Source organism: Schistocerca nitens, chromosome 2 (genome assembly GCF_023898315.1).
Source record: "Schistocerca nitens isolate TAMUIC-IGC-003100 chromosome 2, iqSchNite1.1, whole genome shotgun sequence".
Taxonomy (NCBI): Eukaryota; Metazoa; Arthropoda; class Insecta; order Orthoptera; family Acrididae; genus Schistocerca; species Schistocerca nitens.
This window is the reverse complement of record NC_064615.1, coordinates 743666920-743684655: the sequence shown is the minus strand read 5'-3', so window position 1 is coordinate 743684655 and position 17736 is coordinate 743666920. Positions and strand designations below refer to the sequence as shown.

General features: G+C 39.4%; 1 protein-coding gene across 1 annotated transcript in view; it reads right to left on the bottom strand.

Moving 5' to 3' along the window:
- Positions 1-17736, bottom strand: part of LOC126235300 (serine protease nudel-like) — a 212883-nt gene that overhangs the window by 51444 nt on the left and 143703 nt on the right. Inside the window, exon 11 of the mRNA XM_049944025.1 lies at positions 3478-3647. Coding sequence (XP_049799982.1) covers positions 3478-3647 — 170 coding nt within the window. The remainder of the gene's footprint in view (positions 1-3477; positions 3648-17736) is intronic.

Sequence of the window (17736 nt, the reverse complement as noted above, 5' to 3'; positions counted from 1 at the left end):
GGGGGGTCCTCACTCTCCATACAGTCTAGACCTGTCTCCCTAAAATTATGCAGTATTTAGTGAGCTAAAGAAAATTCTGAGAGGCAAACAATTCACCTTAGGTAAGGTTGTCAAGCAGTATGATCAAAGCTGGTTCACAACACAGCCCCAGGAATTTTACAGGACAGCTATCCGGTATCTTGTGTCCCAATGAGACAAGTGCTGGGTGATAGTTCTGAAATAGAGGTACAACTTTCTGCTTACAGGCCTGCAGCTATATGCTCCTGGAGATTTTATATTGATGTGATAATAAATAATAGGTTATTTTATATTTGTCATGGATACTTATCACATTAATGCTAACAGTTTCACTTTTGTTTCACTGCATTCCTTTAATGAAAGGACTGAATTTTTTGTGCTTTGCGTCATAGCCACCAAGGAATTCATCAACATACAGTACAAGAGAGTCTTACAGAGTAATGAACTAAATTTGCTTTGAGATAAAAGATTAGAGCAAAAAAAATTACACTAGCAGATATGGATACAATGCTGTGGAATTTCCATGACTTCCAATTTAAAGATATCAATGGATGTAGATATACAGCAAGTAATTCAGCCATGATGTTCTTATCCAACAGAGCTGAAGCAATAGATAATGATCATAGCTACAGAAAGAGAAAGATTTAATAAAGTGAAACAGGCTAAGCTAAATCAAGTGCTGCACAAGATAGATTATTCCTGGTGAAAATGATATTGGATGACACATAATAACAAAAAGCAAACTTACTGATTCAGTTACACAGTTCCCATAGGATATTGAATGGCTCAAAGAATGCACTAATACAGAGAAGGAACTATTATAAACTTTCCTGTGGATTGCATTAACCAGTAAAATCATTATAGTAGTGTGCAGGTAAAAAGGCAGGTGGTGAAGCTATATGTAGTGGCAAGGAGTAATATGTCACATGATGTTCCAGTCATTACCGTCATACTACCATGTCTGTCTGTAGCATGCACTTCTTGGTGTGCTTAGAACATTTAGCAGTGACTTTTATGTTAGTTTAGGTATGGTGTGTGTACTTAACCAGTGTAAAGTTCATTATAAGTGCCACAAAGCGGACTTGATGAGTATTACGTTAAGAAGTGTCAGTGAAAGTTTTTTGAGCATGTAAATTTTTCTAGGAAAATCAGAAGCTGATACACTGGTCTGATGTGGTGCTCATCCTAGCATTGCCAGTTACACACATAGACATCAACAGGAGTATGAGGGAAGAAATAAGGATGGAGAACATGCTGATGATGGCACAAAGTATGCTCCAGCCTATTTGGTGCAGAACAGATCATGCTCTGTGCAGAACAGATCATGCAGCCACTTTCACACTTGCACATCACTATAGTAACAATCTTGATGTGAATCAGGAAAGAAAGCTGTTACTTTACCCATTACAAAGCCCAATCTGTAAGTGGTAGGGAGTATCATTTCACAGTCCAGAACTACCTACATATTAAACAAATGTCATGTTCAAAGAGACTTTTGCAATGGAAGACTGGTTTAATTAATTTATATTTTATTTTTAATTTTCAGATTGAATACATTGTGTTCAGATAGGGTCTGTTTAGCATAACATTATCATCAAATGAGAATTCAATTAAAATTCACTGTGACTGTTTATGTGCCTGAAATTTTGTAGTTTCAAAAGGTAATGATTTTCCTAATAATTAAGAAATTTTTCAGAATAGTTTTAAGTATATATAATGTGTGTGTGTGTGTGTGGGGGGGGGGGGGGGGTGATGCCTCCAAATTTTTTATGTGAAAACGCTTAAAGCTTTATAAATCAAACAAATTTAATATTCTACATCATCTTCTTCATATCTACATATTTATTTGTTAACATACAGTGGTGATAAACACATTTCTTCCAACAAGTGACCAGTTTGTTGATACCATCACTGTAGAATGTTTAGCTTTGTTGATGTAGCCACAATCTCACTTCTGGTGGCACCACTTCATCACTATCAAAGTGAAGTCCTCAGAGGTGTTCTTTAAGTTTTGGAAACAGATGAGCATCAGATAGGGTCAAGTTGAGACTGTATGGAGGATAATCAATGAAAGTGAACCCAAGGCATCGGATTGCTGTAGACGTTGCAGTGCTCTTGTTTGCTCTGGCATTATTATGCTGAAGGAAAGGATGCTCTGTCTTATCTGATGATTTTCTCTGATGAGTTCATTAACCTGGTTATGACCAGTCTCGTCAGTTGCCGTACACAGTCATCCATTCCGAGCCCTGTCACACACGTTGAGGTTAGCATGAATAACTCAATGTCACACATTAATAATGTACACAAATTTAATTCTTCTATGGATATCAACTGGAGACACATTTTCTATGGTTAGAAACTCATTTTCAGCATGCTGTTTCTCAAGTACTGACATTGTTGTGTTATTCACTGCCATGTTACATGCTATAATTTGGAGCGTTTTAAAAGCAGATGGATGAAACTTGCAACAGTGAAGTGGGAAAGTTGACCAAGTAATTTGCTTGACATGTAATATCTCAACCAATATTGAGAACAGAATAAAAAATACAGTGGCATTACTTTTCAGCAAGCCCTTTCATTAGCGGTAGCAATTTTAGAAGTGTCATCACCAGCAGTTATTGTAGAAGCATTTGTATTTGAATTTGCTGTTGTTGTCATTACCATTGTTGTTTACTATTGTCATTGTTGTTGTTATTGTCATTTTTGTTGTTGTCTTCAGTTCAAAGGCTGATTTCACGCAGCCCTTCACGCTAGTCTATCTAATGCCAGTAACTTCATCTCTGCATACGTACTGCAAACTATGTCATTTGAACGTGCTTACCGTAATGAGACCTGGTTGCCTTCTATTGCTTGATGCATTAAACACAACATACAAATTCTTTTATTTGAGTTGTGATTTTTTTCTCCTTTATTCAATACCACGTCATTAGTTATCCGATCAACCCACCTAATCTTCAGCATTCTAATGTTGTTGTTTTTATGAAGTCAAAAATAAAAGTTTTTATGTGTACTTCATTACTACAGCTTACAAACTGGCAGCTCATGTACTTCACTACTAATCTTTTGGTTACAGATGAGGTATTTTACTTCCTTTGATATGATCTATATTTTAGCAGATTTTAAGCACAAGTGACTTGTGTAATGTGGACACTATAATAAACTTAGCGTTCAGACATCTTGAATGTGAGCAGTAGGTGAATGTTTACATAACATAATGGTTCAAATGGCTCTGAGCACTACGAGACTCAACTTCTGAGGTCATCAGTCCCCTAGAACTTAGAACTACTTAAACCTAACCAACCTAAGGACATCACACACATCCATGCCCGAGGCAGGATTCGAACCTGCGACCATAGCGGTCGCGCGGTTCCAGACTGTAGCACCTAGAATCGCTCGGCCACCCTGGCCGGCTACATAACATAATACACATCATGATTAATTATTAACTTTTTTTCATACCACAGTCTTCCTCATCACTACCATCTTCACAGTCAACAAAGCCATCACAGAGAACCTTTGGATGATTGTGAAGAAGTCTCTCTTTGCAAGAACAATCTGTTTCATCACTGGCGTCTTCACACTGAGGCCATCCATCACATCGAGCTGATGCAGGCACCTTCTGTTGTAGCCTGAAATAATTAGAGTTAAATACAGTTCTGTTAAGACAATGATTTTTCCATACAGAGATGCATGCAGCTACATCATGAAATATAGCTTCAGAATGACCATGTACAACAGGCTACATAAGCAGGATTTTGTTCTCACTGACATATTGATGTCATATGAAACCTAGTACTAATGTTCACAAATCACTCTATTTGTGTAGCAATCAGCCTTAGTGGAAGCCATTCTTTGCTGTTTTAAATGGTTCATGTGAGAATACACTAGTTTTTGTAGACTAAAGTAAAATGCTTGAAAATGGTGACAGTTGGAGTTATATTTATAATAGTCAGTGAATCAAGGAGTCTTTCCTGAAGGACTGAAATATGCACTACACCAGTATATAAAAGCAGAGATAAGTAACTGACCTCTAATTATAGGCTGTTTCCATTTTTTTTTTTTGAGAGAATAGCTCAGAACAGAACACTGAAGCATCTTTCTGAGAATGATCTTCTAACAACAGCCCAGTTTGGCTTCTGTAAAGGCTTCTCTATTAAGAAAGCAAAAAATTAACTTGCAAACTAAGTTCTGGTAGAACTAAACAGAAAAAATTACCATGTTGGCATTTTATGTGGTCTTGCTAAGAATATGTATAGAACATACAATTCTGCTATGGAAACCAAAATGGTATGACATCAACAACCTTTCTCTTGCATGACTGGAGTCATATCTTGACAACAAAAAACAGAGGGTCACATTAGCAAATGATACAACATGAATAAGATTAAATTCAGAGCAAGGAAATATTAAACACGGTGCACTGCAAGTTTCAATGTTTGGCCCAATCCTGTTCTTGGCCTACATAAATGGTTTACTGGGAACACTGGAGGACTTTTCAAAAACTATAAAGTTGGCTGATGACACAAGTATATTGATGAAAAGCCCAAACACATCCATCTACCAGACACAGCTAGGGTAATAATAGAATAGGCTTACACTTGGTTCACAGCCAACAGTTTCATATTATTACAAGGGAGACAGGGCAACCAAGAGTACAGGATGATGGCATTACCATCAAAGTGAATGGAAACTTGACAAACAACAAGCCAGAAGGCGAAAACATTTTGAATAATCATTTTTTAAATGTTTTAGAGAAAATAGGATCTAAATGTTCATTAGAAGAAGCAAGGCAGTTAATGGAAGAGGGCTTACCCACACCATTTGATACAATTGGTATTCCACGCACCTCTCCTTCTGAAATTAGGAAGATAATAAACTCCCTCAAGAATAAAAGCTCACATGGAATTGATAGCATTTCCAGCAGGATAATAAAAGCTTGTTCCCAAGAAATAAGTGGGATTCTTAGCCACATATGTAACAGCTCTCTGAAGCAGGGTATTTTCCCAGATAGACTGAAGTATGCCATTGTTAAACCAGTGCATAAAAAAGGGGGTAAGTCTGATGTCAACAATTACCACCCAATCTCTCTTCTGACTGCCTAATCCAAAATTCTTGAAAAAGTAATGTATTGTAGAGTAGCTTCACACCTTTGTAAAAATAAAGTTTTAACAAAATGTCAGTTTGGTTTCCAGAAGGGTTTTTCAGCGGAAAATGCTATATATACTTACACTAATGAAATATTAAATGCTCTGAGTAACCAGAAGTCACCCATTGGCATTTTTTGTGATCTATCAAAGGCTTTTGATTGTGTAAATCATGGAATACTTCTAGATAAGCTCAAGTACTGTGGTATGAATGGGGCAGCATTCAAATGGTTTAAATCATACCTAACTGGAAGAGTGCAGAAAGTTGAAATAAGCAGTTCACATTATATGCAAACAACTGGTGATTTCTCAAGCTGGGGAACAATCAAGAATGGGGTGCCACAAGGTTCGGTCTTGGATCCTCTGCTGTTGTTAATATATATTAATGACTCGCCATTCTATATTCATGAAGATGCAAAGCTGGTACTTTTTGCCAATGATACAAGTATAGCTATCACACCTAACAGACAAGAATTGACTGGTGAAATTGCAAACGATGCTTGTCAGAAAATCATTAAGTGGTGCTCTGCAAATGGGCTCTCATTAAACTTTGACAAAACACAGTATATACAGTTCCACACAGTAAATGGAATGACACCATTAATAAATATAGAATTCGATCAGAAATCGGTAGCTAAGGTAGAATATTCAAAATTTCTAGGTGTATGCATTGATGAGGTGTTGAACTGGAAAAAACACACTGAGGATCTGCTGAAACGTTTGAGTTCAAGTACTTATGCTATTAGGGTCATTGCAAATTTTGGCAATATACATCTCAGTAAATTAGTTTACCACGCCTATTTTCATTCTCTGCTTTTGTACATCATCATATTCTGGGGTAACTCATCATTGAATAAAAGAGTGTTCATTGCACAAAAGTGTGTAATCAGAATAATTGCTGGAGCTCATCCAAGATCATCCTGCAGACACTTATTTAAAGAGCTAGAGATCTTCACTGTAGCCCCAAAATATATATATTCACTTATGAAATTTGTTATTAACAATCTGAACGAATTCAAAAGTGATAGCAGTGTATATGGCTACAACACTAGGAGAAAGGATGATCTTCACTACTCAAGGTTAACTCTAACTTTGTCCCAGAAGGGGGTAAATTATGCTGCCACAAAAGTCTTTGGTCACTTACTTAATAGCATCAAAAGTCTGACAGATAGCCATATAGCATTTAAAAGGAAATTAAAAGAATTTCTTAATGGCAACTCCTTCTACTCATTAGATGAATTTTTGGATATAGTAAGTGGGTAATTTCCTCAAACCCCACAAAAAAATAATAATAAAAATATTAAGTGTCATGTAATATTTTGTGTAATGTAATATCTTGTATAGACACCTTTTATTAACCTCACACGTTCCACATCATTACAAAGTGTTTTATTCATGATCTATGGAACAAGTACTAATCTAATCTAATACTTAATCTTGCAAAAACATTTATTGTGCAATCCATAACATATAAAAATGACATACAGGTATCTGAAGTAGAGATCAGTGGGCATACAGTGGATGAGGCTCCATATGTGAAGTTGGTGAGAATCCAGATGGATAATGAACTGAGGTGGCACCAGCATATGGATAAGTTAACCAGAAAGCTCAGTTCTACTTCATTTGCACTAAGAAATCTCTCTGACTGTGTTGACCATCAGTGTAGCTTAGTTTCACTCAGTTCTGTCCTGTGATATAGCATTCTGTTGCACTGTAGCTGAGGTGAAAAACATGTATACTTTACAGAAATGTGCAATATGAATATTGTGCAAAGTTGATAACTGAACATCTTGCAAAAGCCTCTTCTGGGACTTAGGGATTCTTAAATTTACATGCCAATACATATACTCCCTGGTGGTATTTGCTTTTACTAACAAGGGTGAATCTAGAATTAACTTATCAATTCACAGTCACAATATTAAAAGTAGAACTAATTTCGATATAGACTATGAATCTCTCTCTAGGGCTCCAAAAAGAATTTTATATTTTGGTACCAAAGACTGTAACAGGTTGCTAATGGACATCAGCAAGGAAATTGAAAATCTTGAAATACTGAAACAAAAAGTAAAAGAATATCTCATCAGCCATACCTTCTACATGTATATATACTGCAGGGGTAGAGTTTCATTGAGAAAATCTGAGCTGAGTGCAATAACTTTGTTTTGTTTTTGTTTGATTGTGAGATCATCGCAAGTCAGCATATTTTGTCAGAGGTTGAGCTGTCCTCATAATTTCAGTATGTGGCAGGCAAATGCAGATAGCATTTTGAGAAAGAGTGGATATAAGTGTTAGACTTTGACCTACAGTATTGATCTCGCTACACAGCGGGTTCTGGATTTTCTACATATTAGGTTTTGATCTTGGTTTACTCTCTGGACTTGTTGCTCTGCCATATCATTATATTGTTTGTCCTTCTCTGTTGTTGTCTTTCTGTTTACTTTTGGTGACTCATTGTCAATTCTCTGGGCAATTATCCAGCGTCTGGAGTTTCGTGAAATATTTCTGGTCTTGTCAGACTCTGGACACTATAATGAGTCTATTTAGGACCTAGGTTTTGTTGAGTGGTAAGAGTGAGTTTCTGAGGCTGTGGCAAATGTAGTATGTCTGCAAGGCAGAGTTTGGCATCTACAAAGGCTGTGGGAGAGGTTTGATGGAGGCTGTTGTAGTGGTGGTGGATAGTAGTAGTTCAAGGTGGGAGCAGTAATAGTCCAAGGTGGGAGTATGAGGTGGTGATATGCATGCTGCTCTAGTTGCTGGAAGGCAAGGGTTTTGCTGTAAGAGATAGGATGCAGGAATTCACTATTCTGTTAGTGTTTTTGAGACCATCACATTGTCATGAAAGCTAACAGGTTGATGCAGGTAATATGGGTGTCACCAGCAAGAGATATGGCTCAGTGTTTAGTGGAATCTGTGAACCAAGGGTAATGATTCAGGAGGTGAAGCTAAGTTTAGTTATTATTTTAGTGTGTTGGAGTAGCAACGAGCAGCCACTTATGTGACAATAGTTAATTTATAGTAAGAAGTAATATAGTAGTGATATGGTTAAGTTTTCTTGTAATTTGATTTTGCTTTATACAGAGCAAGGGATAGGGTTCAGTGTTTAAGCATATAAAACAGCAAGAACTGTTGGAATAGTGGCATGTGCAGGTATTTCTTTTCACTTATGTTTGTGCAATTGATGAGTTAATCATGACATAGCCAGTAGCACAGGGAGCAGGATATTCAATACTGCAAGGGGCTACCACAGAGGAGATATCTGAGTTAGTGTGAGAATGGACAATACAAAGCTGTCCAAGAGATGGAAAGCAATTCAGGGTAATGAGAAGAAAATAGCTTGTAACAAATCTCCGGGGTACAGGGAGAAGATGTGGAGACAGTATTGTGACTGGTTGATCAAAAACAGGCCTCAAGATGTGAGGAACATGTTGCTTATGCAAGGAAAGAAAGGAAACAGAGAGGAGAGAGAAGGAGAAAGACGAAAGGGAGAGGAGCAGGCTCGTAGATAGTTTACCTGTTGCTGCAGGATGTCCAACTTCCATTAATGTAGTTGAACCTGTCAGTCCTGGGAAGATTAAATTCATTGTAGATATATCAGAATACAAGTTCTTGAGAATTTGAGGAAGACATAGAATAATGAAGATGCTGAAGTTAAGGAGAGTAACGAGAAGTGCCATCTCAAATATCAAGTATTCCTGAGGTAGCAGGAATAAGCGTGCGCTGTACCCATGTGATTAAGTGTGGGGATAGCAACACAAATCATTGAAGTGCAATAGTATCAGCCCAACTGTGAGATAATGTATGTTGTGTTGAGACCAGAGTGCCTGTGCCATACATGCAGGGAAGTGCTTGTACTAATGATTTTTGCACCATGATACTGCAGACAGTTTTGATGTTTTAGATGCTTCAGGGAATGCACACGAAGTTGTTGATAGTTATGTTACAGATGTTGTGGCAGAAGTGGTATAGGCATGTATATTCCCTCAGAAGCATGTTGAAGTGCTTAATCAAGCTGACAGGTCTGAGTTTTTTGAAGAGTGTATCCCAGAGGTTCAGAATGCAGCATGAGCACAAATACTGTGTCAAAGCCTTGGAGGGCAAGCCACAGATGTGCACAGTGAGCTGTTTACAGTAGAGCCACATTCTGATGTATGCCACATATATGGAGTAGGTGAAGGGTACAACACAAGCCTAAAAGTAAACATTCTGACTGAACATCATGCCAAAGTTAAACTTCAGTGGTTGAAAGCTATTTGCCACTGTAGAGCTGTCATGAATTATATCTGTTGTACAAGGCAAACCAGCTAAACCATGGACAAACACACTGTGGCGTAATTCACATGGTAAAGTGTCACCAGGCATGACATTGTTGTTTTGGGAAGAGGTGGGAGTGGGGAAGGTGTGAGTACTAGAAAATCAAGCTTTTCAAGGGGAATGGGGAATACAGCTTGAAATGAGTGTTACAGGGGGAGGGGGGAGGGGGGGGGGAATATCTGGGACTACTTGTTGGAATGTTGTGAATGGTGGTGGAATACTTGATTTTCTCATGAGGATAGTTATGGGAATATGTTTGCTGGAAGAGCATAGGGAGACCTGTTGTCACAAGGATAAAGTTCTGAAAGATGTTCCAAAACAAGAGGTTAAAAATCACAGGATAAATAGATGAGATGAAAATCATAAGAGTTTAATAGAGCCAGATCCTGTTTTCTTGAAGCTGATATGGTATAGATAATTTATTAAGAAGGACTGAGGGTTATTTTAGTTTGTAAGTGTCAAATAGAGAGTTAGAAGTTGTGTATGCATAAGCATGGCAAGAGATCTAGCAGTGAAATATGTTTCATAGTATTTGAGATAATTAGCAGTGTAAGGAACCCTTGAGAGATGCTATGAGATTAAATAATACAAGGTGAGGTTCTAAAGTGACGATAGCCATTTTAAGTGTATGAGGAATATTGTCATATAAATATCAGAGGAAAATAATTAGTAGAATGTGAGGAAGATGGAAAGCAACCATAAAGTTGAATGTAGAAAGCGTGTAGCATTTAAGAATTGCCAGTCTAGTAGTGAAACCTATTGAGAAGAAGTTTACAGTTTACAGTAAGATGTTGTGAGAAAGCCACCATGAAGTATTGCAGTAGCAACTGTAGGCTGGTGAAATGTGGGTGAAAGTAACATTTTCACAAAAGAATTTCAGGATGGGCTAGCTGTACTCAGTGGAAACTTGCACCATACAGCAGTAGTAACCAAAGTGGGCAGGGCAATGTTACCACACCAGGACAAGACACTTGTTGTGAGCTACAAGACCAGGGGCAGGACAGTAAACCAACAAAGGTGCCTCTGGGCCATATAAATTACTATGAATTTTGAGGCAGATTCATTCAGAGTCCAGCAGCACTACACTGATCCCAGGTCCATGGCAGATGGTGAGACAACATGGTGCCTTCAGTCACTGCAATGAGTTTGAGGGTGAGTTGCACCAGCTGCTGCATGCACTGAGTCTCCTTGTGGGACATGGTGCCACAGCAATTCTGACATGCTGTCAGAGGACAGTTGGTCTTGTCCCAAGAATGGAATGGCAGTGTTCACTGGCACCCGTGGTAGACGCGTGTGGCACTAGAGTCATCAACTATGCGAGCATCTCCTTTCCAGGGCAGAAGCAGTCATTGTGTCATGTTGGCCAGGGTTACCAGAATGAGGCATGTCTGCTTCACATTAACAATGATGTGATGAGTACGTTAAGTTGAATAAAGCATTTCTCTCAGTCATCATTGTGTAACTGAGCCCACTGGCCTGTCACCAAGACCACACACCCTGCTGCATGCTGTCTGCACTCTAAATCTGATAGGCTGGCATGACAGTTGTGTCTCCATAGACAGCACTGCAATGGTGACAGCAGCACTCACTCATTATAGGAGTGCTGACTAGTGGCCATCTCATGCCTTCCTAGTGGACTTTCACTCTGGACTGTGATACCACAACACAATCATGAACCTGTCAGTGTGAAGCCTCAGTCCCATAGAAGAATCAATCCTTTACAAAGGCCTTACCTACTGCCACACTCAAATTAAGTTATGCTTGGCTTGTTAAAGACCTCTTCTTCTTCTCCATGTCCCTAAAGTGTAAACACTTTTTTGGTATTAACCCTACCAATCAGACTCAATCCAAACCCAATGCTGAACTCTGCCTTACTAAATTGCTTGATTTTACTCACTTTACTCCTCTAAGTAACTGCGAGCTACTCCCACTGCCGCCCCCCCTCCCCTTTCCCAAACCATCCCCTGATAACTTCCTAGAATTTTCTAATCTTGAACTTTGCCTCACCATCATTTCCAAAACCACTCAACATGGAAACCAACCTCACATCTGCAAAAAGAACCTCAGTCCACAACCTCAAAACTGTTCCCATCCTTATAATCCTACCTGCTGGCAGTGGCTTCACCATTACCTGGTAGAGGGATTCCAACAGCTGTCACATATGTCCATGTAGAAGCCCTGCTGCAGCGACCCAATTCCAGAAATCCAGCAGGTTCTCCTGCCCCTACTCAAATCCCTTGGTCCATCCCAGAATGTCTCCCCAAGTCTGACTCCCTCCTCAGCCCCCCCCCCCCCCAAAAAAAAAACACCCTCCACAATCCTATGTTCTACATTCTTTGTAAAGTATGTTAACCCAACCTTTCAGGATATTCCATTGCAGCTAGTTACTGTGCCCCTGTGACAAGAATCTCTGCCCTTGTGGATCATCACCTTCAGCCTTTTACTGGTAACCTACCCTTCTATATAAAAGACCTTAACCATTTCCTCTACTGACTCTCCACAGTTCATGTTCCTTTACCATCTGGCAGCCTGCTCATCACTGTTGATGGCACTTTCCTCTACTCTAACGCATGGCCTTGCTGCTATTGGACACTACCTTTCCCAACATCCAACTGACTCCAAACCTACAACCCCCTTCCTGGGCACCATGATCAACTACATCCTCACCTCTAATTTGATGGCATCACATACAAACAGATCCATGGTACAGCAACAGGCATCCTCATGGCAACATCCTATGGCAATCTGTTCATGGGCCATCTAGAGGAATTCTTCCTAACCATCCAGAATGCCAAACTTCTCACCTTATTCAGATTGAATGATGACATCTTGATGATCTGGATTGAGAGTGAGGACACTTTATTTCCATTCCTCCAGAATCTCAACACCTTGGTTGATTGATTGAGAGGGGTTATGGGACTAAACAGTGAGGTAATCAGTACCATCCTAAACACCCTCTCCACCATTTGTTTCACCTGCCCCCCCCCCCCCCCCCCCCCACTTCAATAAGCCACCATCCTTTTTGTTGAACTACAACTCAAGAATCAGTGCCTCCACCACTTCAGTCCTACCAACCACCAACAATACCTACATGTCAACAGCTGGCACCCATTCCACAGCAACAAGTCCCTTCCATACAACCTAGCCACCAGTGGTCATCACATCTGCAGTGATGAGCAGTTCCTGTCCATATATGCCAAGGATTTTACTGGGGTCCTCATATAGTGTAATTATGTTTCCCACTTTGTCCAGAAACAGATCAGCCACATTTTCACTCCCCAGTGATCTACTATTCCCTATATTCCCACTGTCCAGCCACAAAAGAGTGATCCCTTTGTGACTCAGTGCGACCCAGGATGGAGCACCTGAATCACATTCTCTTCCAGAATTCTATCTCTTGCTGTGCCCTTAAATGAGAAATATCCTCTAACCTCCCCATTCTTCCCTCAGTGGTATTCCACTAACCCCCAACTTATGTAATATCCTTGTCTATGCATGTTCCATCCCTACTTCCAGCCTATTGCCCTATATCTCATATCTCTGCAATAGACATAGATGCAAGACCGTACATCCTCCTACTACTACCTACTACAGTCCTGCCTGAGGCATCTCCTACCCCACCAAAGGAAGGGCCACAGGTGAAAGCATTCATGTGATCTACCAAAATGGCTGTAACCACTGTATTACATTTTCTGTTGGCATGACCACTAAAAAGCTTTCTGTGCACATAAATGGCCGCTTCTAATCCATGGTTGAAAGACAGCTGGACCACCCAGTTGCGGAGAATGTTCCGCAACATGATGTGCTTGACTTCAACAGCTGTGCCATAGGCTGTAACATCTGAATTATTCCCAACAACATCTACTTTTATGAACTGTGGAGGTAGGAACTCTCTATGCAACGTATTATTCATTTGCATAACCTCCCTTGCCTCAACATTCGCTAGTCCCTGTCATCTACCTGTCTGTCCCCTGTCCTACTCCCACTACAGCTGTACACACACATTCTGTATCACTAGCACACCTGCATAAGTATTCCCTCTTCCCTACTTCTTTCCTGTTCCCTTTGTACTTCTTTCCACAACACCCCCTCCTCTCCCCCAACACAACCTTCTGATGCTGCACCTAGCAGCCCACTATCCTGTCCCCACCACAGTCTTGTATGCTCTCACAGGGAACACTAACATATCCCTCACCTCTGCACTTCCTAGCCTTCCTCTCTCCATTCCATGGCTCTTCTTTATCCCCACTTCAGCAAAGGTCGCTGCTCACCTCAGACACAGTCACAATTGGGGTTTTATATCCTGAGATTACAGTGGCCATGTGTGAGTGAGTTTTGCATATGTAAATGTGTGTGCGTTTGGTTATGTCTGTTTTTTTTCTTTTTTCATTGTGCATTTCTGCCACTTAATGCATCCTCTATGCAGTGAGTAACAATCTATCCTTTTTATATTGTCATTTTTTCATGTGATAGGGATTCTTGAAATGTTGTAAGTAGGTTTTCATAGAAAAATTAGTGTCTATTTTCAGGGGTACTAATTTAGGTTTTCAAAATGTATTTGATGCTCTCCCATCAGTCAAACAAGCTATGGACATTTATTCTGCCCTTGTTTGTATACTTTTTGTCAAGATATTGATCTTTTCTTCTGGGACACCCATTACATATGAAAGATGTATGCCTTAATATGAGTCACAGTGTAAGCTCTTTTTGCAGATGATGGAAATGTTATTTTTAATACTCACTGAAACATACAAATGGAATAAACTATCAATATAATATTTTTACAAATAATTTTTAATGTCTTTCTGCAAATGGAGTCTCCCTAGCTTTGAAACAGCATAGTGTATTTGACATGCAACAAATGGAAAGACCTGACAATAAATGAAATGGATGGGCACGTTAAGTGAATGGGACAAAATGTTACCCATTTTGCATGTGTGCATTGATGGAAATATCAACTAGATTAAACATATTGTGTTCCCCATGATATGTAAGATCAGCAACTTTTGTTATCCATATCATTGATAATCTCATAAACAAACAAATCAATGTCTCAGCATATCTAGCCTATATCTTTCTATTATGAGGGTAATCCCAAAAGTAAGGTCCCCTATTTTTTTAATTAGTACGGAACTCTGTTTGTGTGGCAGTTTGTCACACTGTTATGAAGAGTGCTTCATGATCTGTGTGTAAACATGCTCATGCAGTGATGAGGCACTCAGTCTTGGCTTGGCAGCCATTGAGAATGGAGCTCCCATTGGATGTTACCACCAAGTGTGAATTGTGTGCAATTACTCAGTTTTTGAATGAAAAGGGCACTGCACCAATTGAAATCTATTGCCAATTGACGGAAGTGCATGGTGAGTTGTGCATGGATGTCAAAAATGTTCATAAGTGGTGTAGAGGGTTTGCAGCTAGTCGGACCAAAATTCACGATGAAGAAAGGAGCGGGAGACCATCAATTTCTGAGGAGACAGGGCTGAAGGTTGAGCAAAGCATGTGTGAAGATCGGCGGATCACCCTGGATGATCTCTGCACGTTGGTTCCTGAGGTTTCCCAAAGCACCGCTCACAGAATTTTAATGGAAACATTGAACTTCCAGAAAGTGTGCGCAAGATGGGTGCCTTGCATGCTGACTGAGAACCACATACGGCAATGAGTTGATGCTTCCCGCACATTTTTTCACCGCCTTGCAGCCGAACAGGACAACTTTCTGGACTCAGTTGTCATGGGTGATGAAACCTGGGCATACCACTTTACACCTGACACGAAGCAACAATCACACCAGTTCATAACTTTCTGAACAGCATGGCAGCAAGCTGGTATGACATGGGCATACAAAAACTGCCACAGTGTTCACAAAAATGCATTGACAGAAATGGTGATTATGTCGAAAAATAGCTAAATGTTCAAGCTGTAACTGATGTAAACCATTGTAGAATTAAACAGGTCTATGTACTTATAAAAAATAGGAGACCTTACTTTTGGGATTACCCTCGTAATATGTTGGGACATAATATTCTTGGATAACTCATCATTTAGAATGACATTTTTTTGTTGCACAAATATGAGCAATAAGAATAACAATATTGTGCCTTTCTGTGACTTAGCATCTCCACTATACAGCGAATAGCAACAATCCATTTCATTATATTGTTACATTCCATCCTGGATTGTTTGAGAAATAAGAGTAATATGTGGTATTCACCTACAACCATTCACAGTTGAACCTTCAAGAAGTTAAGCATTCAGATGCCATCTCCACAATCTATCACAGTCTGAAAAGAATGGCAATGTTCACAACTCCAACAAAAGAAGAAAAAATGTTCATTGATTGTCACTTAAAGCTGTTTGTGCCCCAGAAACGAACAGAAGTATATAAACACAAAAATAATACAACATGGTCTGGCAGCTAGTAATGTAAATTCAACATCTAAATTAATGTGCTTATTTCAGGACAACAGCTTTTCTTATTTCAAATGACTTTTTAATTAAATTTATGGGGATATTTTCTTCAACTTCTGATAAGACAGGAAGTTAAAGCAAATGTAATTGCAAGAAAGGGTTTATGTACATATGCTAAATCAATGTATGACTATCCTCCAATGTAAACATTATAGTAACTGGGAGACTATTGTAATGGTAGCAAATTTCCCATACCCTCTTCTTAGATGTCTGCTGCCCATCTGTCACATTATGTAGTGACAATGTCATGCAGATCTTCATCTGAGAACAAGTGAATGTCACTTGGTGCCACATTACAGCTGTAGGAATGGTGAACCATTGCCTCCCATTTGAAATGTTAAAGTTGTCATTGAGTTGAAAAAGCAGTGTGTGTCTGATCATTATTGTGCAACAGAATGATATCTGACAGCAACATGGAGCTTCATTTGTTTTGAATTGATGCGCAATATCTCACAACATGTAATCACACAGATTGTTGTTTCAGATAGTATGTAGTTAACAAGAGAAATGTCTTTCTTGTCCCAACGTACTAGCCATAAACTTTTTGTTGGTAAATGTTTCAAATTTTTTTCATAAATCCACACTTTATCACCTATCACAATTTTATTCAGTATGCCATCCCTTCTTTCTGGTAATGCAGGAAATATGTTAATGCTCAAAAAATTGTTATTGCCAGTCAACAACAAGCTTATTAAATGTCTTGTACCCATGAAATCAATAGATACCAAGATGAATTTCACTGTAAAAGTTAAAGAGGGTGGAGGATCTCCTTTTCTTGACCACATAACTGAAAGGAGAGGACATGATTTGCTGGGCTACAATATGCATGAGAAAAGATACATATCATCTCCATTTTTAGCAGAGGAATGGAGTACCTGGAACACTAGTTCACAGGCCCCCATAAAGACTGTTTTACACAAGAATACCTAAAGTACAAGTATATATAAATATCAACATAATAGAGGGAAACATTCCACGTGGGAAAAATATATCTAAAAACAAAGATGATGTGACTTGCCGAACGAAAGTGCTGGCAGGTCGATAGACACACAAACAAACACAAACACACACACAAAATTCAAGCTTTCGCAACAAACTGTTGCCTCATCACGACAGAGGGACGGAGAGGGAAAGACGAAAGAATGTGGGTTTTAAGGGAGAGGGTAAGGAGTCATTCCAATCCCGGGAGCGGAAAGACTTACCTTAGGGGGAAAAAAGGACGGGTATACACTCGCACACACACACATTGTTTGGTGTGTGATATGTGTGGATGGATATGTGTGTGTGTGCGAGTGTATACCCGTCCTTTTTTCCCCCTAAGGTAAGTCTTTCCGCTCCCGGGATTGGAATGACTCCTTACCCTCTCCCTTAAAACCCACATCCTTTCGTCTTTCCCTCTCCTTCCCTCTTTCCTGATGAGGCAACAGTTTGTTGCGAAAGCTTGAATTTTGTGTGTGTGTTTGTGTTTGTTTGTGTGTCTATCGACCTGCCAGCGCTTTCGTTCGGTAAGTATATATAAATAGTTATTCAGTGAATACTGTGTTGAACCCTGACAGAACAGCTGGAGAAACCAGAAAAGGAACCTGTGTTGCTTGCATATAATAGTCCACTGCCCAGAAAAAATCTCCATAATCCTAAAAAATCCTCAATTGGAATTGTTTTCTGCCCATCAACTACTTCATGGTTTGCAAGACAACATCATACTATGCATATTTGGGGTGCATTAGATACCAAATGACATGGCATGTATAGGGCAGAGGCTGTGCATTTACTCACAAAGGAAAGCCTGTGTTCAATT